The sequence below is a fragment of the Trifolium pratense genome, linkage group LG2 (genome assembly GCF_020283565.1).
Source record: "Trifolium pratense cultivar HEN17-A07 linkage group LG2, ARS_RC_1.1, whole genome shotgun sequence".
NCBI classification, from domain to species: domain Eukaryota; kingdom Viridiplantae; phylum Streptophyta; class Magnoliopsida; order Fabales; family Fabaceae; genus Trifolium; species Trifolium pratense.
In genome coordinates, this window is record NC_060060.1 from 57,206,176 (window position 1) to 57,233,685 (window position 27,510).

Consider the following 27,510-nt stretch of genomic DNA (forward strand, 5'->3'; position numbering starts at 1 on the left):
ATGTTTCCAGCTCTCTTCAAAAGGTATAAAATCAACATTCAACCATTTATAAATTTTACTCTACACTTGACGTGAGAAAGAACAAATAAATGGTTGATGTCTTCGTCTTCTCTAAAACATAAAGCACAACATATTTATTTATCTTGGATTATCAATGATACCTTTACTCTTCAAAGCCTCGGGAGTTTCGCTAATAATTACTTCCGATGGAACTTCGTTCTTCCATATAAGAGTTGCAAGGTTTCCACCACGTTGGTATTTATATTCATAAAGACCAACCTAATTAGATAAGCTTATTACCAAACACGTTAATTTTTATCAAACAAGCTTATATGCTAATCCAATAAACTATAAGCTAGTTTATTGGACTTACCAAACACACCCTTAGTTTAAAAATTGATTCGAGGAAACGCTGATGTACTCCTATTTTGTTTTGCTCTCATGGATGGACGGCAAGGAAGCTTCACCTTTTTACCAAATCTATTTATTTAAACATAATCTGTGCTTAAATTACCCTTTGATGTCGCAACCAGTCAACAACACTGACCAATGTGTTTACTCCTTTTCATTTCCAATCACAATGATTCAACTTTCACACATTAAATCAACATAATTGAGTTCATTTTCCAACATGGATGGACGGCAAGGAAGCTTCACCACCTTCTTATCAAATCTATTTATTTATTGCTCCGGTTCTAAATTGTCAAAAACGCGTTCTAAGTTCTAACTTTCTCACACACTTTGGCTAAACAGTAAACAGATAACAATAATACATAATCTGCCCGTAAATTACCCACTTTGATGTCGCAACTAACACTTGCATATTTCACATAGTTTACCTAACCTTCACTTCTCAGTTGTTCACATGGCTTCCATCATTGATGAATATGTGTACGACGTATTCCTTAGTTTCAGAGGCGAGGATACTCGCTATGGTTTCACTGGTAATCTCAAGAAAGCTCTTGTTGACAAAGGAGTCCGTACTTTCATGGATGACGTGGAGCTTCAAAAAGGGGATGAAATCACACCATCACTTCTTAATGCAATTGAAAGCTCCAAAATTGCCATTGTTGTCCTCTCTAAAAATTATGCTGCTTCCTCCTTTTGTTTACAAGAACTTTCTAAGATCCTTGATTCGATGAAAGTTAAGTGTGTTTTGCCGGTTTTTTATAAGGTAGAACCTTCTGATGTACGAAAGTTAGAAAAGACTTATGGAGAAGCAATTGCTAAACATAAGGTCAGTTCCAATCCCAACACGGATAAATGGAAGGCGTCTCTTCACCAAGTTGCTGATTTGTCCGGCTTTCATTACAAGAAAGGGTACATTCCTATCTTTTGTTTTTCATTTGTTAGTTTTGTAGTTAACCTATACTCTCTCCGGTCAATATTATAGGGAAAAAAAAAATCACTTTTTAGGTTTATCGGAAAATAAAAGTTTTTAGTCTATATTATAGTTTAGATACATTAGTTTTGCAATGAACCTAAAAAATTATTTTTTGCTTATAATAGTGACATCCGGTCACTATTATAATAAAAACTATTCACGAGTTGACTCGGGTCATTGTAAGCCCTATGTTAAACAAATTCAAAATTAGAAATTGAATTTGTATTATAAAAAAGTAATAATTTATAAAAATTTTAAGAAATTGAATGTATGATTATTGCTAATGAATTGACCCTTATGTTTTTCCTCTATTGTTTTTTTTTTTTCAATAATAAAGAGTGATGAAACCGATACTTGAGTCTCTTAACCATTTGGTCATGGATTCGATCCCTGACGGTGCGTATGGAGAAATATTTGTTGGGAGAGGTCAACCCCTTAAATGGATTTCAGTTACCGTAAGGGGATTAATCTCTGCAATTACGTGCGGAGGATACCTTTGGTTTAAAAAAGAAAAAAGAGTGATGAAACCGAAAGAAAACGGTTTACATAGGAATGAAATGAGGGGTCGTTATCCCCAAACATTACTGAGAATCAAATGACTATATTCAATTGGACAAGACTCAAAACAGAGTATATCAGAATCAAACGTGCAACCAATGTTGGCGAGAGCATATTGATTAGCTTCATGATAAGAATGTTAAACCATCACTTCCCACTCCAACTCTTGCATCCGACAAATTCTCCCGATTAAGGAACTTTCTAGAGAACTCCCCTCCACTCTTGTCCTAAGCACTTGAGCCATCACCATAGAATCCACATTGAATTCAATCTTTGTAAATCCCAATCTTCTAGCATTTGTCAAAACTTCTAAACACCCTTCACAACTCTGCAACATATCTGCTACACACTCCTAAGAATTGTGTTTTGGTAGTCTTCCTCCCAATTTTCCTCCAAATGTACACGCATTATATATTGATGTGACACTCAACTCTTAACTTCTTCTTTTTCTAATACACATGTCTATATAAAAAATTAAAACTTCAAAAAATGCCAAAATGTTTGATAGTTGACACCCTAATTAAAAGTTGAGGCTTGCTATATAGTGATAGAGATTGATTAAGGCCCAAAAGCACAAACCATATATTTTGATCCAAGCCCATGATCCCTTCCATTACATTTTCAAGTAATATATTTGTCATGTTGATCTTAACACTTGTCTTGTTGCATATTTGCATGTAGTGCACTTGTCATGTTGATTGTAACACTTGTCTCCATGTAGTAGGCCATGATAGTTACTCTTCTCCTATAAATAGGAGCTTCACAATGTACTTTAAATATTCAAGCATTATTAATCAAATTGTGTTTCTCTTTTTGAGATATTGAGAATGAATTCTCTCTTGGCTCCTAAGCCATTTTAGTATCAGAGTAAAGTTTCAAATCCGGAGCTGAGTTTTAGTGAGAAAATCAACAGAAAGTTTGAGTTGTCTTGAGGTTCTCTTAGTGCAAAAGAGCAGCCTCCTTTAAAACTTTACTTTGCGGCCATTTTTTCGCAAAACCAACACTGCCATCGTGTTCAGGAGGTTTGAAAACCTCCGAATACGAAATTTCACGGCCAACGACTAGTTCACGCGCCCACACGCGCCACCACCGAAAGTCACGCACCTGCGATGGAAGAAAACGTGACACGCCCTTCCACATCAGCCACATGTATCTTTCTGCCACATTAGCCGTTGCCTAGTAAGCTCACCACATCATTTTTCCAGCCCGATCACATCTTACCACGTGTCACCCTGCCATCTCAACAATGCCATGTCAGCAAAAACTGCAAAAATACAGTTTCGCCCAAAACTTCCTTTATTTACAATTTCATCCCATACTTTCAAAATTTGTGTTTTGACCCCTGAACTTTCAGAAAATTCAAATTGGCCCCAAAACCTTTTAGAATTCCAAATTTGCCCTTGATTTTTCTGGAATTCACAATTCTGCCTCAATAATTTCTGAAATTACGATTTTACCCTGACCTTAAAAAAAAACCTCAAAATGCCTCCAAGAAGACAAAACGAGAAAACTCTATGAGACATTCAAATGGAAGAAATGAGAAGACAAATCCAACAATTACAAGAGATTGTGGATGGTTAACAAGTTCTATTGGGTGAGTACCAACTAGAAGTCGACACATCCAGTAGCGACTCTTCCTCAACTAGATGTCGACGACCACCTCGAAGATCATCCAGAAGTGACGACATAAGGGTAGAAATTCTTGATTTTGAATGAAAACTTCAACCCGATGAGTTTGTGGATTGACTTCAAACTGTTGAGCGAGTGTTCGAGTACAAAGAAGTACTTGAAGAGAAGAAAGTAAAGATCATTGCAGTCAAATTAAAGAAGCATGTCTCCATATGGTGGGATAATCTTAAAAAGAAGCATGAACGTGAAGGAAAAAGAAAGATCTAAGACTTAAAAAAACTGCGGCGAGAACTAACAAGTTCTAGAAAAGTTGAGGACTAGCAAGTACTAAAAAATGCACCAACAAATTCATGAATATCACATTTCATCAACTAACAAGTTTTTACCTGCCCATTACTACCAAGATAACTTCATTCAACTACAAAATCTTCGCCAAAAGAATTTGTCGGTGGAAGAATATACTAGAGAGTTTGAAAAGTTGATGATGAAGTGTGATATTCATGAAAATGAGTAACAAACACTGACATTGCTCATCATGTCCAACTCCAACAATATTGGTCAGTTGATGATGTTATCGGCCCTGCAATACGAGTTGAGGAACAGTTACCAAAAGGGTCGTCCTACAAGAATTTTTCCTTTATTGAAACAAGCCACCAATTGAACAACCTAGTTCCTCAAATAAGCCTTTACCTAATCCCTCCGTTCAAAATGAAACCAAGGTTGTCCAATGTTTCAAATGTCAAGGCTTTGGACATATAGCCTCTGATTGTCCTAACCGAAGAACAATCACCATTATCAAAGGAGAAACTTATGAAGAGTCCGAAGAAGCTCGAGACGAACTTGAAAATGAAGAGTTGGAACCAGTTTATGATGAAGAATTCGTTGTTGCCGATCATGGTGAGTCATTGATGATTAGATAGAGCTATCATAAAACTATCATATCCTACTTCAATCCATTGTTTGGTGCGCCAATAGGAAAGGATAAAGTAAACCTATTTCAAATCCTATCATATTGCTCCTTTGTTATTTTAATCCTTAATTTTTGGTGGGTTACCAACCTGATAGCATAAAACTATCAGGCGTGTATTTCTCTTCTCACGGAACCCTTCTTCGATTCCCAACAAATCCTTTGTTTCAATAATTTTCCTAATTTTTTTCTTTCAATAATTTCCCTAAATTTTATACTCTGTTCCTATTTCAATCGCCGCTAGTTATATATTGGGTTTATTTCATTCTCCTTCTTTCAATAATTTTCCTAATTCTTAAATCTCTGTTTTATTTCAATCGTTACAAAAAATTGCTACTACCATAATCATTTTCTTTACGCATCTATTTGTTCCTTCTACAATTGCTATGGTGTTGTTTGTATTCCTAATCGCTACGGTACAGCTCGTTCGTCTTTTTGTTTCTTTGATATTTAAAATAATAAGTGTGTACCAAACACATGATAAGATAAAATAATACTATCCCCTTTCTTATCATATATACACCAAACATATGACAGGATAAGTGTCTATCCTGCCACTATCCTATCATATCACTATCCAGCTCCTTATCATATCTTGTCTCTATTTTATCCTGCGCACCAAACGAGCCCTAATGCTCCTCTAGAAGCATCCTCTTTGAAGGAAAAGAAAAAGCCTCCCATCTTGAAAAGGTTTCACCACCCAATTTCTTCACGTGGCAACAGGGAGATTTTCCACCTCCATGATTTCTTTATGTTGCAAGAATCATTACTTGATTCCCATCAATTGCTATTTTTCCCAGTCCCTAATTTGTTTCAGATTCATCTCGTTAGATTCTTCCTTTCTATTAAGTTCGGTTGCAAATTTGAAGAGTGAAAATGGCAGAAGTTCGCTAAGTATGTATGATGTTTCTTATGGGTTCATGTGTAATTTTTGGAAGACTGAAATTTGAGTGTGTTGGTCACGAGGGAGCAGCCGGCATCATCCACATTGGGTTTAAAGTGAGTTGGACACCACACTCTTACCCAAAACCTTAAAGTGTTAGGTTTATGGGTCATTTCATTTATAAAGTGTTAAACCTCCACTTTTCTAAGTAATGTGAGACTTAACCACTCACACTTGTCACAACAGAGTGAAATAAAGACAAGGATTAAAGAGGTTTGGAGAAATTGAAGAAGCTCAAATTTTTCACTATTTTCATCAAATGTTTTGTTTGGTGATCAAATTAACCAGGTGAGTCTTTTAAACTAGGTTACAAATCTTTTAGTAGAAGTAAAAATTTAGAAATTTAAAATTAATACTCTAATCACGCATGATAACTAGGAATTCCCATTGTGATCCTCATAATTAGTAGTTCAACTCTTAGATTAGAAGAGTAAGAATCAATATAGTGTGAATTTTATAGGTTATGATGATCTATGTATTGTTGTTAGTCTTCATGCTTTAGTTTGATTGGTGTTTCTTGAGGTCATTACTAGGAAGTTCCTGCTGGTTTTGTTGCTCTAATAAAGAGAGCAACCTATGAGTTTAGTACTCGTAGTAAGTTGATGTATTTCTTATCCTTTCACCACAACGAAGAGATAATGTGGTCTTTGTAAAATGATGAAATGAGATAGTTTTTATATATTTTGTTGGTAGCTAACCAACACTTAGAGAACTACGTGGCTCTGATTCCCAAATCATATAGGGATACGTAGGATCAGGGATCTTCCCAGTCGAGCTATAATTTCAGTAACTCTATATTTTAACCAAGTATATTTGTTATACGGTATTAGGCTTGCCGGACTAGTATATTAGTTCGTGCACCGGTCACGATGTGAGTTTGGGTCGTGACACTGTTGCTGGAAAAGTTTGTGATGTTATTATTGATAGTGGAAGTTGTAAAAATGTAGTGTCTATAAAAAATAAAAAAATAAAAACTACATGGTGGATAAGTTGAAATTGCCGACAGAAATTCATCCTCATTCATACAAGTTGCAATGGCTCAACGATGAAAGTGAAGTAAAAGTTACGAAGCGATGTCTCGTAACCTTTTCCATTGGCAAGAAGTATCACAATGAAGTTTGGTGTGATGTTGTCCCAATGGATGCATGCCACATTCTCCTTGGAAGACCTTGGCAATATGATCGTCGCATCCATCAAGATTGATATGCCAACACCTATTCCTTCATCAAAGATGGAATTAAAATCAAGTTAACTCCATTACCACCAATTAGTGAACTCGATAAAAACTAGAAGAAATCCAAGTCATTAGTGTCTTTAATGACTAAAGCGCAAGTCAAGGAAGTTGTCCTGCCAGTGAAAATTGAACAACCACTTGCTAAATATATGGATGTTATAGCAGAGGAAGTTCAACATGGATTTCCATCGATGCGAGATATTCAGCATGTCATTGACTTTGTCCCTGGAGCAGTCATTCCCAACAGATCAGCTTATAGAATGAGCCATTCGGACCATGCCAAGAGTTAGAATATGGGGTTATACATGCCACTACAAGTTCCTAAGCAACCTTGGAAAAATAAGATTAATGGTGTTGCCTCAAAAAAGATAAAGACAATCTTGACTCGAGGACGAGTCTCCTCCAATCCCGGGAGAATGATAGAGATTGATTAAGGCCCAAAAGCACAAACCATACATTTTGATCCAAGCCCATGATCCCTTCCATCACATTTTCATGTAGTACATTTGCCATGTTGATCTTAACACTTGTCTTCTTGCATATTTGCATGTAGTGCACTTGTCATGTTGATTTTAGCACTTATCTTATTGCATCATGTTGATTACAACACTTGTCTCCATGTAGTAGGCCATGGTGGTTACTCTTCTCCTATAAATAGGAGCTTCACAATGTACTTGAAGCATTCAAGCTGCTTCAAGCATTATTAATCAAATTGTGTTTCTCTTTTTGAGATGTTGAGAGTGGATTCTCTCTTGGCTGCCGAGCCATATGGTGTGAAGAATAAAAAGGCGAACTGATAACAAAACATGGGCATGCGTAATGGTTTTCTTTGCCTTTGAAAAATAAAAAATAAAGAAGATCAAAACCATCCAAGCCATGATCTAATAGTTGAAAACATTCTTTGAATTCAACCAAACCATTCACACGATTTAGCTTTTTACTTAAAAATTTCTTCTTTCTTTTTTTTTTGAAAAATGGATTTTAGGATGACCAGATGGTGCCCCATCCAAGGCAGGGAAGACCTTAGGACTCTAAGTTTCATTCTCTCTCAAGTGTATTTTAGATTATTTTTTTTCAAAATTAAACTTGTGTATTAAAAACATGGGTCATGCTAACTAGTGTCTCCGGAACACAAGTTAAGTGAGTCAAAAGAAGTAAATTTTAAATTGAAATAAGCATTTTTATATTTTTAAAATATAAAATATACAAATTTCAAGATGTGCTCACTGTATTTAATTGCTTAACTGATTAGCATTTTCTTAAAAACATAGACATATGCACTTGAATGACCTCTTTTCTCTTATTGGACAGGGAGTTGTACGAGTATGAGTTTATTGGGACGATTGTTGAAGAGGTCTTACGAAAGATAAAACTTGTTGCCTTACCTGTTGGTGATTTCTTAGTTGGACTAGAGCCCCAAAAGGAACATGTGACTTCGCTTTTGAATATTGGGTCTGATGATGAAGTCAACATGCTAGGGATCCATGGAATTGGTGGAATAGGAAAAACGACTCTTGCTTTAGCAGTTTATAATTTGATTAGCCATCAATTTCAAGTTTCTTGTTTTCTTGAAAAAGTCAGAGAAAATTCAGACAAAAATGGATTGATTTATCTCCAAAAGATCCTTCTGTCTCAAATTGTTGGAGATAAGAATATTGAGATAACAAGTGTTAGACAAGGAATTTCAGTATTTCAACAGAGGCTCAACCAAAAGAAAGTTCTTTTACTTCTAGATGATGTCGACAATGAGGAGCAATTACAGGCTATTGTTGGAAAATCTGATTGGTTTGGTCTTGGAAGTAGAGTCATCATCACAACTCGGGACAAACGATTACTAACATGTCATGGGGTTGAACGTACATATGAGGTGAAGGGTTTGAATAACAAAGATGCGTTTGAGTTGCTTAGATGGAAAGCTTTTAAAAGTGAAAAGACTAACAAAGATTTGTCAGGTTATGTTCAAGTTTTAGAACGTGCTGTAGCATATGCTTCAGGTCTTCCACTTGCTTTGGAAGTCATAGGTTCTCACTTTTTTAAAAGGACAATAGAGGAATGTAAATGTTCACTAGATCAATGTGAAAGAGTTCTTGATAAAAAGATCCAAGTGACACTGCAGTTGAGCTTTGATGCTTTGGAGAAAGAAGAGAAGTCTGTTTTTCTTGACATTGCCTGTTGCTTGAAAGGATATAAATTGACAACCGTCGAACGAATACTTCATTCTCATCATGGTTATAGCATTAAAAATCATATTAATGTGTTAGTGGAAAAATCTCTCATAAAAATAAGTGAGTCTGGTAATGTGACATTACATGATTTGATAGAGGATATGGGAAAAGATATTGTTAGACAAGAATCTCCGGATCCTGGGGAACGCAGTAGGTTATGGGCCTCTAAAGATATAAATGAGGTTTTAAAAGAAAATAAGGTGAGTTACAATGATATGGATGGTTTGGTTTTTCATCTTTGACTTTAATTAATGTTTACTAATGCTCATGTTAACCTTTTGGCTTTCTACATTATTTTAATTTTAAAAATTTCAAGTTGAATTCTTTTAATATCAACTTTTGTGTTGGGTCGGTCCATACAAAATTATGCTCTGGCTTTGATTTAAGATAATGTTATTAATTGTCACATTATTACAATTTTTTAACTATATGATTTTTAAAATCTTTAGATCCTTGGGATAAAGTTCTACAATGCTTCTACCAAAAAAAAAAAAAGTTCTACCATGTATTCGGTTGATTCATCCTCTTTTTTTGTTGTTCATAGGGAACAAGTAAAATTGAAATCATATATTTGGACGGTTGGATTAAAATAGAAAGGGATGGAGAAGCTTTCAAAAAGATGGAAAATCTCAAAACACTGATTATTAACGGGGGTTTTGATGGAAATTTCAAACATCTTCCAAATAGTCTAAGAGTAGTGGATTGGCATTGTCGTTCACCATTTCAATCTTACCCCCGTACATCTAATCAATTTGAGAACGTGGACTTTCTCAAAAATAGTCGAAGCCCACGGGATTGGTATCGCACTGGAACATTTAATCCATTTGCGAAGGTGGACTTTCTCAATAAGGCAAGTGTAACATATTATTTACATCTCTAATCTCATCTCATATCTTATATTAGTAAATCCAGTTTAATATTATTCATACAATTTTCTTATATCTTATTTATTTGCATGTTTTTCTATTTCCATTTTTTGCAGAAGTTCCAGAATATGAGAATTTTAAATTTAGATTACGATAGATTACAAATACCTGACCTATCTAATCTCCCAAATTTAGAAGAACTGTCAATTCAAAATTGTTGGAACATCTTTACAATTGATATATCAGTTGGTTTTTTGAGTAATCTTAAAATCTTGAGAATTATAAATTGCAAATATGTCAAAAGTGTTCCACCACTCGATTGCCCTTCCCTGGTAGAACTGGATCTTTCATATTGTTTTAGTCTAGAAAGTTTTCCTCTCACGGTGAATGGATTTGTTGGAAATCTTAAAATCTTGAGGCTTGAAAAGTGCAGCAATATCAGAATTATTCCACTTCACATGTTACATTCTCTAGAAGAACTCAACCTTAATGATTGTACTAGCCTCGAGAGTTTTTCACATGTGGTAGGGTTGGGGGAAAAACTTAAAACAATGAGTTTTAGAAGTTGCATCAACCTAATCAGTATTCCACCTCTCAAGTTGACTTCTCTTGAAAAACTTGATCTTTCGGATTGTACCAGTCTTCATAATTTTCCACTTGTGGTTGACGGGTTTCTTGGAAAACTTAAAACCATGCGTCTTGAAAATTGTCACAATATCAAGAGTATTCCACCTCTGAAGTTGGATTCACTAGAAACACTTGACCTTGCATATTGTTACAGGCTCGAGAGTTTTTTAGTTGGAGTGGACGAATATCTTCTAAATCTTAAAAACTTGTTTGCTACAAATTGTCAAAATTTGAGGTGTATCCCACGTCTCAAGTTGGATTCACTAAAAACACTTGACCTTTCACATTGTTATAGCCTCGAGAGTTTTCCAGGTGCGGTGGATGGGTTGTTGGAAAATATTGAATACTTGAATATTGAACGGTGCATCATGCTTAAAAGTATCCCATCGCTCAGGGTGACTTCGTTGAAAGAGTTCAATCTTTCACATTGTCTAAGTCTACAAAGTTTTCCAGAAATATTGGGAGAAATGACAAATACAACAGAAATTCACTTGGATAATACTCCCATAAAAGAATTGCCTTTTCCATTTCAAAGTCTTATTCCGCCTCAAACATTACGCCCAATGAAATCTTCACATGTAGAATATCTCAGTCTCTGTGACAGCAAACTTTCAGATGAATATTGGGCAATAAGTTTCATGTTGTTTGCTAATTTGAAAGAATTACACCTAGCTAATAATCAATTCACAGTTCTTCCTAAATCCATGGAAAAATGTCATTTTTTACGGAGGCTTGTCTTGGATGATTGTGTGGAACTTCAAGAAATTAAAGGGATTCCTCCTTGCTTAAAAGTGTTATCTGCACTAAACTGCCAATCGTTGACTTTGTCAAGCAAAAGCAAATTACTGAATCAGGTTATGATATATTTAGTTTTTATTTGTAATGTAATTGATATTCTTCTTGATATTGTTAAACTTACGTTAATTATTTATGACGAACAGAAATTACATGAGGCTGGAAACACTTGCTTCCTCTTACCACGAGCAAAGATTCCAGAGTGGTTCGATCACCAATTCTCAGCGGGATTGTCCATTTCTTTCTGGTTTCGTAACAAGTTCCCTGCCATGGTTCTCTGTGTTGTTTCTCCATTGACATGGTGTTTTCACATTACAGTTTTAAGAGTGATCATCAACGGTGATACATTTTTCTATACACCTGATTTGAATGCAAGGAGACCACGGCCGGATACATATCATTTGCATCTTTTTCATATGAAAATGGAAAATTTCAAGGATACTATGGACAAAGCACTTTTAGAAAATAAGTGGAACCATGCAGAGGTTGACTTTGGATTTCCTTTCATGTATAGTGGAATCCATGTATTGAAAGACAAAAGTAGCATCGAGGATTTTCAATTGACCAACCCAGAGATTTAATTGTACTAATATTGAGTTCACTTGGGATGTTGAAGTAAGTATATCATTCATTTTATCCAAATTGTCATTAAACTTTTTTAATTTGTTTCTTAATTTTATGATAGATTCTTCACCAAATCACAATTGTAGGTTGGAATTGCGAGGGCAAAATCATAAAGTGCGCATTTAGAGAGGTAGTCTCAAATTAGTAGTTAAATTAGACGTGTTTTTTAAATTTACAATTCTACCAGCTACATGCATCACAAAATATATCTTATTGAGCATATAGACTTTTAAGGTAACATGATCTAGTGTTTGTCTTGGGTGTCACAAAAAGAAAATGGAAGAAAGGTAAACAAATATGTGAGGGGAAAATTATAGAAGGAATGGTTATTGAAGAGATCATTTATGCACAAACTTTGTTGGCTTGCTTAATTTCAATCTCAATTCTGTACACTATGGAGAGCTCACTTTATTTCTCTTTCATATTTTTTTTTGTTGGAAACTTGATTCCCCTTTCAAAATGGAGGTGATGAAATTTTAACAGAACAAATTATTGCGGAAATATTGTGTTCGTCAATTTTCTTTTTCGATTATGCTTGGTCGTTGATCAATGAATTTTAATACACAGTTTATAGTATTTCCGTTTGTCTTTGTAAAAGTGTGTTATGTCTAATAATTATTTTTGGTCACATTTGTGGTAAAAATCTCCTCATAAACGAAGATTAAAGCCAACAAAATTGATTTCTATCTTGTATCTCGATTTCACAATGCAGGTAGCAGAGAACCTTGGCCGAAAAAACTTTTTAAACCCCATGATTTCCGAGATGCAAAATATTCATGTGCGGAGATGGAAAATGAGCTGCATGAAAGGTTAGCCTTGGTGGAGAAAAGTTATGAGCTAGAAGAACAGATCAAATGCATTGAAGCTCACACATTTTCTTTTGAATCAGAAGAGAACATAGTTATCAGAAAAGAGATATATCTTTTAGGAACCTTAAGCTAAGGGAAAAAGCACCTCATGTGCATCATTTGGCAAGCATAGTGGAAGAAGGGTATACAGATCTGAGTGGGGTAAAAGTGGAGAAGGAATTGTTATTGAGGAGATTATTTAACATGCAAAAAATTTAATGGCTTGCCTAATATGAACTTTGTACACTTTTAGAGAGAGCTAACTCTATTTCCCTTTCTTCCCAAGGTAAGGACTGCAGAATTAGGAGGGGCTATTGTTTCTCGTCTTTAAATTATGTTAATAATTTGTAATAACCACATCCAAACTTACGCCCCTCGCCCTAAATTTTACGTGTCAAGAAATTATGATGGTCAATTAAGTTTTGATATGTATGCAGGGCCGGTTCCGAGATTTTGGAGGCCCAGGACAAATAATAAAAATAGATCCCTAATAAAATAAAAAATTAAAAAGAATATCATTTATTTAAATTGTAAATAGTATCAACAACATAAAAAATAGTCATTTATCCATGTAAGTAATATAAAGGAAATGTTATTCCACAACATTGAAATTGAGCCGATAAATAAAAAATTAAGTGATATATCATTAAAAATGAACCGATAATTTTTAAAAATAAGTAATCTTTTATTTAAAGAAATAAAATGTAGTTGTTTTTGGAACAATTGCGAAGTTTTTTTTTGGTCAAGGGAACAATAACGAAGTTATTTACAAGCTAATAAAGATATTCTTTTTTATAGAAAATTCATCACTTCTTAAAAAAATTGAAATAATTTGTGTAATGTTTGGACCGACATAGTTGGTTGTAAATGGTTTCGATTCTCTCCTACAATATTTCTTTAAATTTTTAGATTTCTTAAAATGAAATGAAATAATACACAAAAATAGACAAAATGGCACCAAATAGGATTTGAACTAGCTACCATAAGATGTTGCCAACTTAGGGACAAGGCGTGCACCACTATAACAACTAATATTACAGGTTAAAACATCTCTAGACAAATACTTAACCCAATCTTTTAGTTGTGGGCTTCCAAAAAAAAATTGAGGGCCCAAAAAATTGAGGCCCTAGGCTGTGGGCCTGCTTGCCTACCCTCAAAACCAGGCCTGTATGTACGGTTTTAAATTGTCGTTGCTATCGCGGATTGGGTGGTGACTGTGGTCTATGCAATTGCAGTTGCTGTCACGAACTATATAAAATTATATTATTATGTCACTATACTATTTACCAACCATTGCATAGTCTCAGTTTGTTGAATGTGTTTAAAGTACACGCGGTTGAGAGATTGTTAAAAGTAAATTTTTTTATTAGATTTGAAGCAAATTAAGATTTGAGGTTCGTAAATTTTACTTTTTAGTGAAAATTTTGAAAGAACATATGTTCAAAATTGTCTGATGCGGTCGTATATATGAATGAAATCACACCGCAATTGCGGTGTGATGCGATTGCGTTGCGGAGGCTACCATATCAGTACCACATCAGCAATATTACATGCACAATTGCCAATCTGAACTACAATTTATAACCTGTATATCTATTAACCAAAGTAATTTGAACTACAATTTATAACCTGTGTATCAATAAGACCCTGCAGTATTTGCGTTTACCAAAGTAATAAAGAGGAAGTTTTAAAATCCACGCACACAATTTAAAGTCTGTATTGCGCATTATACTAAAAATTTACATTAAAATTCAACTGCCTAGTTAATACGTAGTACACATTTTATTAGCAATTATAAACATATACACTTACACTCTTTTCGTTCACAATATTCACAATTTATAAATAAATTTAATATTTTTGACACAAAAATAAATTTGACATTTTATATATTTAATTTGATTTAACAAATTCAAACATAATACATACTCCCTCCGTCTCAAAATATAAACAACAATGGGTCAACAAAATTTAATGTATTTGGTCCAAATTTTACACCAAATACATCAACTTTTATTGACCAATTTTTGCTTATATTATGAGACGGAGAGAGTACTTCTTTTATGATAAAATATAAATAAAATTCACTTTTTTAGATTCATTGCATAACTAATATATTTAGTTTATATATATATAAACAAAATTCATGAAAGAAATAACACGCAATATAAAATTGTTTATTGGCTTGTTAAAAAAAACGTGATATAAACATATAGGCATGGTCATAATTTTAAATAAATTTTAATTTATTTAAATTAATTAAGTAATTTTTTACTACTTATAATTTATAAATACAATAAGTAGTATTTTATTTTTTTATTTTTTTTAAAAAGTAATATTTTTATTTTAAGTAAATATAATATTTTAAAATAAAAAATAAAATATATAGTTATGATCATAGATAAGGGTGAGAATTGATTTTATAAAAGAGAGTAATAGTCCATAATTTTTTTTTTATATATAAGGCGAAGAGCATCCAGACATCAAAGGATAAAACATATTTCACCTCAATCCTTTATATATATCTCTTTATTATATTAAAAAAAGAAAAAAGAAATATATACAAATTTGGATGAAATAAACATAACCCAGTGAGTCACACAAAAAGCGTGTAGGACAAAAAATACATCAACTTCTAATTAATCCTAAGACGAAATAGAAGTCCCTAAAACATGAGACGAATGAACCGACCGTAAACACGCAACGGTCCACGTACCCTGATCTTACCTGATCAGAATGGGCGACCGCGCCGGCGTTTGCTCTTGAAGGCCCCTGTTGAAACGGAGGGGGTTATGTACCTGCAGGCACTCCGACGCTCAATTCAGTCAAGTGTGGAGTAAGATTTTCTGTGCTAATAATACGTACCTTGAGAAATGGCAGGGAGTTGGGTATATATAGCCCCCAACGTTGGGTCAAGGCCCTTGATGGCATTAATGACCATCAAGTGGCTGCCGGAAAACGGCTGGAAAGCCTTGATGAGCAGTTAATGCTCATCATTCCGGTGAACGACAGTTACAATACGCGTAGGTATTATGATCGTTGGTATGTCGAACATAGCATGCGAGCAGTCTTGCATTTGGGCATGCTCGTCAGTGTTTACTCGCGATCCCTTAGTATTTGAGCTTCTCGGCCTAGTCTAGAACAGGAGCCCCCCAAGTCATTATGCTCGAAAGTGAGTATAATGACTTGAAGTTTTCACCGCTACTGATTCACCGAGCATTTATGTGATTCTGCGAGGGTCTTTCAATCTGTAGAGCAGGGTCTTAAGGAAGCAACGGGGAAATACTTTCGGGTGTTGTGCGTGAGGAGTACATGTCGATGTTCTATAGGTTTCGAAGTCAAAACTTACGCGCAATAGGATCACCCTACTGGCGAGATTATTCGGGCATTTATGTCGGATCTTTCCATTTTTGCTGGGAATCTCGACTTGCCTTTTCTGTTGCGACTTTCTCGAGGTAATCGTGCATTGGATTTCGCGAATATGGAATAGCTCTAAATATTTTTTGAATGAATAATAGTGAAGGAGGATGACTCTGTTTATAGTTTTTCAGCTGGATTTGAGCTTTTTCTGCGCATCCATCATGGCCACGATGGATCATATCGTGGTACGATGGAAGATTTACTTCAGATTTTCTGTTTTTCTTCAACCGCCTTTATCGTGCCACAATGACAAGAGTTAGGAGAACTCGAGAGCCACCATAACTTATCATTTTATTACTTGATTGTGATTTTGTGCACTTGCAAAGCCACCATCAAGAGACTAAAAATCTATTTAATCTTAAGAAACATTTATATTCTATTATATTTTTATTTTTAACTCTATATTCTACGATATCTATATCATATTTGACAATTAAGCAGAACTAAGTGGTCAAATAGAAAAATTAAAAATCACATGACAAAATAAGAATCCAGAATAGGTGCAATTGCAAAAGTCTTTGTCAATGTTGTAAAAGAAAAATCACAAATTTTTACTTTGTAGCCAAACGTCTACCATTAATTAAAAATAGAACGGTCTAAATTTAAAACTCAGTTTTATATTATAAAATAATATGAACCGCCGATTAAAAATTAAATGGTTGAGATACATTTCATTGTGCTGCTAATGTGACACAGAAAATTGGATTGAGTAAGAAAAGTCCAATTTTATAGATTTGCATTATTCTAAAAAATAGTAATTGATTAATATTTGATGTGTAACTGTTCATCACACTAAAGATTATATTTCCTCTATGTTGTTTACAAAGCTTTTGAAACTTTTTAATTTCCTTTATGTATTGTAAGGATTGAGTACTCCTTGTATTTCTTATTAATATAATTTTTTGCTTATAAAACAAAAAAAACACTAAAGATTATATTTCCTCTCTCTAAAATTTAAACAAATTAAAGTTCACTAATTCAAAAAATAAAATAAAACAAAGCCTGTACGTTGTTACTGGAAAAGTGGAAATTATATAGGGATGGCAATTTGACCCATACCCAGAGGGTACCCACAAAAATTACCCACAACGGGTAGGGTAAAAACCCGCATTTTGGGTACGGGCACGGGTATGGGTAATTACCCGCAAAAATGAACGGGTGTGGGTGCGGGTACGGGTACCTTAGTACCCAACCCGCCCCATACCCGCATAATATATATTTATTTATTTTATTTATATTATTATATTATAATATATGTAAATCAATTTAAAACAATACAACTCTACTAAACTATTACATATTTTTAATAAAAATGTTTATTTATAACATAATATAAAAATAATGTGAATATTTAACATAAATATGAACTTTAACATAAAGTTAGTAATAATTTTGTTTATAATTTTCATTAGTCAATATTAAAATCTTTGAAATTTTTTTAATTCTATTAAAATTATATGATATTTTATAATTGATCAATTTAATTTTAGTAAAAATGCGGGTAACGGGTACGGGTATGGGTACATAGGTACCCATAGGGTATGGGGACGGGGGCAAAAGTTGTTACCCACGCGGGTATGGGGATGGGTACGAGTATTTTTTTAATCCGCGGGTATGGGGATGGGTACTATAGTACGCTACCCATTGCCATCCCTAAAATTATATCAAATGTTTTTTTTTTTTTTTATAAAAAAAAGCAACGATATATTAAAATGTAGAAAATGTTTATTTGAAAAAATAAGTGTTGCCTTGGTGGTGCTCCTTGGATGTTCATCATTATCATCGTAATACAAATGGAGTAGAGCTTTATGGAGTCCGACGAAGAGCTAACAAAATTGATTCCCACATATCAAAATTGAATTGGAAATGAAAAATTACAATTAATTATTTGGGGTTAATATGCAATTATCAAAAAGTGGCATCTAATAATGATAATAACAAACAAAGACTCATAAATATTTCTATGCTGACAAGTAGGATGGGTCAAATAATTCTTATGAATGGGTACTTAAGAATACCTTATTTCTTTTCTATTTCTCTCTTCTTTATTTGTCTTTCATAAATCTATACAAACATAGTGTAAAGTCTCTCAACCTTTGTGCAATTAATGAAACCGGTCGTCAACCTTTGTGTCTAAAGTATTTTGCATTTCGTGGGCGTGGTAATGATGGCCGTGCCGAGCCCTTTTCGTCATTTAACAACTTGAATACTTTGATCATTTACTTTTTTGAAATTCTTGATGAAGAAAAGCTCTTAATATCAAATGCCACAGTTGTTAATTTAACAATAAAAACATTTGCTCAAGACTATTGCAGTAAAGGCTGGAAGGAGGATACTATGGACCCGTTTGGAAAAACTTGTTTTTGAGTTTATGCAAAACAACTTATGTAAATAAATAAGTTTTTATGCATTATTACAAGTTTGTCAAGTTAGTTTATGAAAAAATAGTTTATAAAAATACAATTTTCGTTAGTGGGAACTTATAAATTAACATAATTAGAAGAAAGTTATTTGTTGTTCACGTAAGCATAACACCCGTAACAATTGTGATCACCAACTGATTTGAATTCAATATGTCGTTTTTGTTTCTGTTGCATATGATGAGCTATCTGTTTGCAACTTGCAAGATCATTTGCATTCACCAAATTCATAAAGTCTTGTCTTCAGGGTTTTAAGAAATGTGTTTTGTTAACTCCATTGATGAGGCTACCTTTATTTATTTATAGTGTTGGTTCAATAGGTGATGTTTGTCAATATTTCTGTCACATCGCAATGTTGGAATCATCTAAATTCAAATAGTGACTGCACTGACAAAAACAATGACGATTCTTTGAATCATGGTAACCATTTTCTGCACAGTGAAGATAATAGCATCACTATGTACCAGACAGTCACATTCTTGAGTTTTGCTTCCAATGACATTACACACAAACAATAGCAGTCAGTTCTCTTAGCATTCTTCAGATACACTTAATTGTATAGATGAAAAATGGAAACTAGAAAAGTCAAACATAAGAAGTGAAAATAGAGTATGATAGAGAAATTTTGACATCCATTCATTTTTTTATCTTTATTGCAAATAAATTTCAGTTCACTTTCAACACCAGTTTTGGCATCGCACAGTTCTTCTATCTCGTGAATAGTTGTTTGGCCCTGTTTTGCTGTTGGCTACTGGGTAAGTTTAGCAGGAACTGGTTGTATATTTTGAATTGTTGGGGTTGATTGCAATGTAAGTCCCACATTGCTAATGAAGAAAAAAAAAGGTCAAAGAAATTATATTGAAGAAGTCCCACATCGCTTAGAATTGTGAAGCAAGGAGAAAATCAAAGCTATATAATGGACCTAAGTTCTTTGTTTATAATTACACCAAGCAGTAACACTTGTAAACACTTTAAGTTTATATTTGTGTCTTTTTGCTTTTCTCTTATGCTCTTGTTTAAAAGTATTTGAGATGTAGTTCAAATATTTACTTTGGAGAGTGTGGGTATATTGGGGCATGAGGTGATTGAGAGTGAAGTCTATGTGTTGTAACAATTTTCACATAATGTTTATTCTCTGGCTGTCGGTTTTGACAACGACCGCGGTTTTTTCTCCGGTTTGGAGTTTCCACGTTATATTCTTGTGTTGTTGATTGCTTTCATTTATTTTCTCTATGCCGGTTTTTTCCCAACAACTGGTATCAGAGCTCTTGGTTTGATTCAGGGAGAGGGAGATCCGTTGTGAAGTTTAGGCTAGAGAAAATTGATGGAAGAATCATGTTTGGCTTGTGGAAAATAAAGTCAAGGATGTGCTGATGCAATCAGGGTTACACAAGGTCAGCCTGGAGAGGCGGTGGTAATAATACTCAACTACAGTCTGGAGAGGCGGTGCTAAGAATACTCAGGTTACATCTGAAACAACAACTTATTATGAGGATGCAGAGGTGCTAGTGGAAGTTGAGAATCGGTGGAGTGTTGAGTCATATGGACTTTGGAAGCTCCTTTCACATGTGGTTGAAGAAGAAATACTTTTGAATCCCTATAGCTAGTTGAAGGTGGATTTGTTCATCTTGGTGATGGAAAGCTTGTAAGGTTCAAGGTATGTGTGAGTTTCTTTTAACACAATGCGAGGTATTTTCTTGAACTTTGATGCATAGATAGTAGGTAGATACTTGTTAGATAGCTCTACTATTATTGGTTATGCATCTGTTACTAGTGGTGATTCTCATGTTTTGGTTAAGTTGTGGATCTTCGGGTGGGTACTTGTTAGTGACATGAGTTTAGTTGGACTAGTGAAACAAGGTTTACTAGGTGATGTAACTAAACTGGAATTGTTGGAGCCTAACAATGGCCTGAAGGTGGTTTCAGAGCAGTTTGAAGTTGTTCAAGTGGCACATGGGCATCGGTTGACATGGATGCAAGGTGTGTGATGATAGCGTGCGGGCATTGGTTGGCATTGATGCAAGGTATGCGGTTATCTCGATGGCTGATGAACTTCCGGAGAAAGCCAACATGGAAGTTGCACCATAAATTTTCAGCGAGGTTTCGAGATGAAATTCTTGGGATGACTTGGTTCCAAGTGAAGCAAAATCTTGGGATGGTTTAGTTCCAAGTGGAGTGTACTTTTTATGGTGGAGTATGATAATTTAATTTGTCGGTATAGACAAATAGACAATGAGAATTATGATTGTCGGTGAAGACAATGATTGTCAGTATAGACAATGGAAGCATAAGATAATGATTGTCGGTATAGACAATGAAGATTGAAGACCATTACAATCAAGGTGGAGATTGTTGGGGTTGATTGCAATGTAAGTCCCACATTGCTAATGAAGAAAAAAAAAGGTCAAAGAAATTATATTGAAGAAGTCCCACATCGCTTAGAATTGTGAAGCAAGGAGGAAATCAAAGCTATATAATGGACCTAAGTTCTTTGTTTATAATTACACCAAGCAGTAACACTTGTAAACACTTTAAGTTTATATTTGTGTCTGTTTGCTTTTCTTGCTCTTGTTTAAAAGTATTTGAGATGTAGTTCAAATATTTACTTTGGAGAGTGTGGGTGTATTGGGGCATGGGGTGATTGAGAGTGAAGTCTATGTGTTGTAACAATTTTCACATAGTGTTTATTCTCTGGTTGTCGGTTTTGACAACGACCGCGGTTTTTTCTCCGGTTTGGAGTTTCCACGTTATATTCTTGTGTTGTTGATTGCTTTCATTTATTTTCTCTATGCCGGTTTTTTCCCAACAATTTTGAGATCGGTTCTGTCACAACTCACAAGTAGTGGTATCATTCACCGTAATCTTTAGACACAGGGGTTAACATGTGTGATAAGGTGCACCCTCGTTAATCATACCAAAATAGAAATAAAACATAAAGTTAATGTTGATAGACAACTTTTTACACTTGAATGCACGAATTTCAAGATAAAATTTTCTTATTTATGTGCTTAACCAGTACACCGGGTGCACTATTTAACATTTTTTATATAAAAATACTACATTTAATAATGTAAAAAATTTAATGCTTAAAAGTAAAAATGCACAAGTTTCAAAAAATAATTTATATATTTACTTCCTTAATATGTGTCCTATTAATAATTTCTATATTTACATGTACCAAAAAAAATTCTATATTTACTTCCTAAGGGCAGGTGTGGACAGTGAGCGGATATGGACGGGTTGTCAGGCGGTTTGAGCTGTTAGACATAAAAAAATTAAAATAAAATAAAAACAATAATAAACCCAAAATTTGGAGTTTAGATCTAGAAAATATGCAACCAGGTATGAGAGAATTATGAAACAAACACAAAAGAAAAGTCTTAAAAACCCTAAATCGACATAAAAATTAAGAAAAAAAATTAAAATCTCAAATAAAATTAAAATATAACTTTTGATTTCAACGAATTTAATCAAACAAGATGAAGAATGATCAAGTTTTGAGTTTCAAAATGTTTGAGGTGAAGTGAGAAAGTGTGAAGAGGAGACGTGAGAAGAGCTTAGATTCGGCGTTTTGATTTACTCATGCGGGCGGGTTTCGGGCACCGTCGATCCAGTTTTCTCTACCCGAACTCACCCGTACCAACCTAGTCTAAGCCGAATTTTTCAACCCGCTAACTCGCGGTCCATTATAAACCGCCCAAATCTCTAATTTTTGGGCGGGCTTTGTTAGGTTGGGATGGACCTCGATTTTTTACCCAGCCCTAGGCACATATTAACATTTTTTTTTTTTTCTTCTTGTTTTGTTACTGCTATGCAGGATTTGTAATCCATTTTTTTGTCTATAGTTACTTCTTGTGTCCGTGGATGAGTATTATTAATAAATTTGCTGACTAGAACAAAGAAAAAGGTACTCATCTAAATAACAATTGTTGTATAAAGATGTTCATCGAACTTAATAGGATCGACGAGTTGTATGATATAGAACTTTGCATTTGTTGAAGGTTTTTGTTTTCCATTGATGTTATTGTTTATTTTTCTTTGGGCAGAACAAATTATGTTACCTTCATTGCCTTGCCTACAAGCATGAAACAAATTTAAATTCCAAATTGTAAAAGAAAAGATTGTTCATGGACATAAAAGTTTAGGATCAAATTAGGGTGTTCAAAAAATGAGTTAATTGAACCAAACCGTAGTTCGAACCACATATTTTAAACTGAATCATTTAATTCATTTTTGAACTGGCTCAGAACCGGTTTGAATTTATGAACTGATTTTTATTTTAAAAAAATATATTTTAGAATACATCAATATTTTTCGGAAAAAAAAAGTTTCCGACTTTTTTCGGAAAAAAGTTTCGATTTTAGATAACAACAACCATTAAGATGCAATTTTTATTTTTTTTTGCTTCTCTCCCTCTCTCAATTTCATATATTATTTGCTTTGTTATTTTTATCCATCTTTGATAGAGAAGAAAAATGTTATATTTTACAAACTTATAATATGTTGACAAAGAAGCGGTGAAAGATATTCTAATATATTTTAGATGTATATTAATTTCTAATTTTCTTCTACTAGATCTACATATTTGAAACAAAGTAAACACATCCAAATTTTTTGGTTTTTCATTTAGTTCGAAAAGTGAACATTTTTAGATAATAGAATTTTGGAAGTAAATAAAGATTCAATATAACCCGTAATAACTGACCTGGTCTACCCGTCATCCCAACGACCCTACACCCGAACAAATCGAACATGTAAATAGTTGGAATTGATTCCAAATTAAATAATTATAATTTTTATCGGTTTTATAATTTTCGGTTCGAACCCGACTGATGCTGAGGCCTACCTACATACAGTGAGCTGGATTTTTTAGATTAACTTGAATTTAGTGAGCTATATAGAGAGTCCGGTTGACGGTCTAACTGTCTGGTTCATATCCGGTTTTAATAAATTGGTGAACTCTGAAACACATCTCCCCTTTCCCGGATTCTCCTCCTCGATTGTCTCCCTCTCCAGAAAGCGGAGATCTAATCTATCTGTCCTTCTTCTTTTCTTCATGAGATGTTAGATAGATATGTGTTTGCTTTTCTTTTGCTTCTCTCTTCTAGTCTTACCATAATTCATGCAAGTCCCGGTGATGCTGATCCGCGCTATAGGTAAACAAAAACCCTTCCCTTTTCGTATCATACATCTTATAAGTATTGTTGTTGTTGTTGGGGATGAATGGAAGTGTCTTTGGTTTGATACAAACATAATTTAAGGTTTTAAGATTTTGATTTGAGAATTTGGGGTTTTGCTGAACTCATGATAGGTAGGTAGGTTGAAGCTGAATATTTTAACTTAAGGTCATGTTTGTATAAACAGTTTAATTAAGTGTTTATCACATAAGTGCTTATGTATATACTATGAGCCCGTTTTGATTAGCTTATTTTTTAGCATAACAACTTATGCAAATAAATAAGGTTTTATGTTAATTTATAAGTTTCTACTGACCAAAATTGTATTTTTATAAGCTATTTTATCATAAGCTACCTTGACAAACTTATAATAATGCATAAAAATTTGTTTACTTGCATAAATTGTTTTGCATAAACACAACAATAAACTAATCCAAACGGGCCTATTTCTATAATGAGAGATAAAATAAAATCAAAGGTTTTTAAATAAGTTGTAAACACACATCAAAAACTGTTTCTAATCGAATAACTCTCCCAAAAAGTCTCATAGGTACTATGTGAGTAGATAATATAAGCCGATTAAAACATGTCCTTATTTTATTTCTTGTTTGCTTTGAATATCAGGGATTGTATAAGACAATGCCAGGAAACTGGATGCGTTGGTCCAAAATGCTTTCCGCACTGTACTTTTTCGTCAGATGGAGAACTTGTTGGGCGTCCATGGTACATGCAAGAACCCCTATATTTACAATGGAAAAAGTGGGGTTGTCAAAGTGACTGCCGATACCATTGCATGCTTGATAGAGAGAAAGAAAACAAATTACTTAACCTTGGTCCGGTCAAGTATCATGGTAAATGGCCATTCAAGCGTATTTATGGGATACAGGTTTGTAGCCATAGAAGCTATTCACTTTATGCTTTCATTTGATGTCTGTTTTATGTGTCCACAGAACTTATACAGTGTTGTTCAAATTTTGCTACACTATCACAAAACAATATCGGTTTGTTCAAATTCCACTATGCGGTAGAGCTATAGTCTCTATTTAACAACACTGGTTCAGTGACTACAAAACCTTTTGTTTAAACTACCAGAACTAATGTGCTGTATCCTTTTATCTAGGAGCCTGCCTCGGTGGCTTTCTCTGTTCTCAATCTTGCAATGCATTTTCACGGGTGGGTCTCCTTTTTCATTCTCGTGTACTATAAATTGCCTCTTAAAGATGAGAAGAAGGCATATTATGAGTATGCTAGTTTGTGGCATATCTACGCGTTCTTATCACTCAACTCTTGGTTCTGGAGTGCTGTTTTCCACAGTAGGTAAGTTACATATGCATATATTTTCAGTATTTTGTACTCGGTCTAAATATCATTGTGTGTTTAGCATGTCATTTTGATTTGGTTATTCTAAGGCACTGATTTTAAGGCATGCCTATGTTGATTATTGTTGAGGTCATACTTTATAGTTCCTTAGTGGGTATTTGAAGTCAGATGATGTGGCTCAAATTGAATCACAGTGTATATATGCACTATGCAGTATTAATACAGAAACTATTTCTTATGTGAATTTTTTTCACATTAAAATTTATGAATGATTGTTTTTGCTTTGAAAATTAAGGGCCTCACTTAAAATTAGTTTTGTGCGGACAATAATATATGGTTAAGTTTAGCTAAAGCAAATGTTGACAGTGTTCCCAACTACATTAATGCTCCTAGCATGTTAAAGAAATTATCTATTTTTTAATAATTCAATCTGAATCATGAAAAAGGAATGAAACATGTGCCATTATCTGTTGAATATAGCAATACTTGAAGCATAAACTTTTGTTGTCTCTTCCGCCTATTTTCCCTGCAGAGATGTCGATCTAACAGAAAAACTAGACTACTCATCTGTAGTGGTTCTCCTTGGATACTCCCTCATTTTAGCGATCTTACGATCCTTCAATGTTAGGGATGAGGCTACCAGAGTTATGGTTTCTGCTCCGTTGATTGCATTTGTGATCACCCATGTTATGTACATCAACTTCTACAAACTAGATTATGGTATGTCCTTTCATATAATCTTTTTATCCTTGTTGGTGAGGCTGAGAAATATATGTAGGGTCAATGTAATCCTTGAGTAAAACTTACCTTAAGCTTTGTGAAAGTTATCTATAATTAACTTCTGTGATTTGTGCTTCTGTAGTGAGATTATTAACAAGACTTTTAACATATCTTAATGTCCTGTTTTGATAGACTTCTTAATTGAGCACTTATATTATAAGTGCTTATGTACGAGCTATTTATATAACTAACGATATAATTAAGTCAAGCTCTTTTCAGATAAGCTATGCTGGAGAGCTTATGAAAATAAGTAGAAACAGCTTATGGACATGTCATAAGCTATTTCTATAAGCTCTCCCACTCAATCTCACAACAAGTGCTTTATGACAGTAGATAGGTTCAAATAAATCAATCTAAATTGACCCTGTTGTCATGTATCTATTTATTTCCATTTATTTTCTCATGTTGTGATGATTTTGATGGCATTCTCGATTGAATTGTACAGGGTGGAATATGACAGTTTGTGTAGTGATAGCCGTGGCACAACTTACCATCTGGGCAGTTTGGGCAGGTGTTAGTCGCCATCCTTCATGTTGGAAGTTATGGCTGGTTGTTATTGCTGGGGGACTCGCAATGCTCCTAGAAATATATGATTTCCCTCCGTATGAAGGACTTTTCGATGCACATGCTATTTGGCATGCCATCACTATTCCTTTAACTTACATTTGGTGGAGTTTTATCAGGGATGATGCCAAGTTTAGAACAGCTAAATTTCTTAAGAAGGACAAGTAACTTACTTGTAAGTGCTTATTTATGTGTCATCATTGTAGATTGTAGTTGCTCGGTTTTGTATTCTATTTTAGTGAATGCTGGTTTTGACATTTTTGACTGATTCAAAAGATCATTTCAAGATTTCCTATAATATTTTCTGTTTTATTTTCATCTTTATTAAATGTATGCAAAATCTTAGTACTAGTATTGATCATGTTCTAATGATCCCATTTTGATTTCAATTGTGTTTACCTTGCAACTGTGTTGTTTTAAAACTTCATATTGATAAAACTTGTGTGATAACCAAACTAAACGAGTTTAAATTTTAAAAGCTTAGCTCGGCTATTGGGCAGATTCTAGGGTTCACAAGGAAATAGGAAGGATTTTAAAATTAAATTATTATTTTATCCTTATAATCTTATAAGAGTATCATAATTTTAAAATTATTCACTTCATAAATAATTAAATATGAAAACTCCAATAGGCACAAAAATTTCACAAATCAAGTCATCTGGTGATAGCAAATTTTGATGATCTATCTAACCTAAATAATATATTTATACAACTAAGCTCTACACAAATATTTAAAATAATTTTTTAATATATATATAATTCAATGTAAGAAAAAACATTAAAGAAAATAAAATAGAATACACAAACAAAAATTGTAACAAAATGAATTAATAACAAAACGAAATTTCCAGAGTATTACTTATAAAAATTGCAAGCATGAGAGTATTACGGTAACAACATAAAGGAAAAACAAAATTTGGGGAAGTAAAAAATGAGTTTAGAGACTTTATGCCTTCTCTTAAAATTATAAGTAATTTAAATATTTCCTCACCTTCTCTACTCTTCTCTCCACAACCCATGAACCAAACTGACTTTGTTACATCCAATCTTTGAAACTCGTGCGTCGAATGAATTGTTGTCGAAGATTGAACCACTCTGCTTCAATATTATCTTGTGTTTGATTTGCCAA

The 27,510-nt window shown here is 33.8% G+C and overlaps 2 protein-coding genes across 7 annotated transcripts; both read left to right on the forward strand.

The window, feature by feature from the left end:
- Window positions 1–501: 501 nt before the first annotated feature.
- On the forward strand, window positions 502–12,931 carry LOC123905728 (disease resistance protein RUN1-like). Of its 6 annotated transcripts, XR_006808459.1 has the most exons (8): window positions 523–1,320; window positions 8,027–9,140; window positions 9,485–9,687; window positions 9,721–9,790; window positions 9,923–11,287; window positions 11,375–11,843; window positions 11,939–11,982; window positions 12,565–12,931. XR_006808459.1 is itself a non-coding variant. In XM_045955438.1 (6 exons), the coding sequence occupies exons 1-5, from the start codon at window positions 866–868 to the stop codon at window positions 11,807–11,809; spliced, it is 3,675 nt and encodes a 1,224-aa protein (XP_045811394.1). In that variant the 5' UTR covers window positions 523–865; the 3' UTR covers window positions 11,810–11,843; window positions 12,565–12,931. The 6 variants fall into 6 exon arrangements, 1 of the variants encoding a protein (XP_045811394.1); XR_006808457.1 differs by having other exon boundaries at window positions 502–1,320; window positions 9,485–9,790; XR_006808458.1 differs by having other exon boundaries at window positions 522–1,320; window positions 9,485–9,772.
- Window positions 12,932–23,436: 10,505 nt separating this feature from the next.
- LOC123910246 (post-GPI attachment to proteins factor 3-like) lies at window positions 23,437–26,679 on the forward strand. The gene is made up of 5 exons (XM_045961334.1): window positions 23,437–23,696; window positions 24,342–24,603; window positions 24,838–25,034; window positions 25,570–25,757; window positions 26,263–26,679. The coding sequence occupies exons 1-5, from the start codon at window positions 23,602–23,604 to the stop codon at window positions 26,547–26,549; spliced, it is 1,029 nt and encodes a 342-aa protein (XP_045817290.1). The 5' UTR covers window positions 23,437–23,601; the 3' UTR covers window positions 26,550–26,679.
- Window positions 26,680–27,510: the final 831 nt, after the last annotated feature.

Excerpts from the sequence above, each read along its gene's own strand:
- LOC123905728 (XM_045955438.1), top strand. The coding sequence starts at position 866 with ATGGCTTCCATCATTGATGAATATGTGTACGACGTATTCCTTAGTTTC. Across the intron at positions 9,141-9,484 it reads AGGTTTTAAAAGAAAATAAG|GGAACAAGTAAAATTGAAAT; the intron begins GTGAGTTACAAT and ends TGTTGTTCATAG. Across the intron at positions 11,288-11,374 it reads AAAGCAAATTACTGAATCAG|AAATTACATGAGGCTGGAAA; the intron begins GTTATGATATAT and ends TATGACGAACAG.
- LOC123910246 (XM_045961334.1), top strand. The coding sequence starts at position 23,602 with ATGTTAGATAGATATGTGTTTGCTTTTCTTTTGCTTCTCTCTTCTAGT. Across the intron at positions 24,604-24,837 it reads AGCGTATTTATGGGATACAG|GAGCCTGCCTCGGTGGCTTT; the intron begins GTTTGTAGCCAT and ends CCTTTTATCTAG. Across the intron at positions 25,758-26,262 it reads CTTCTACAAACTAGATTATG|GGTGGAATATGACAGTTTGT; the intron begins GTATGTCCTTTC and ends TGAATTGTACAG.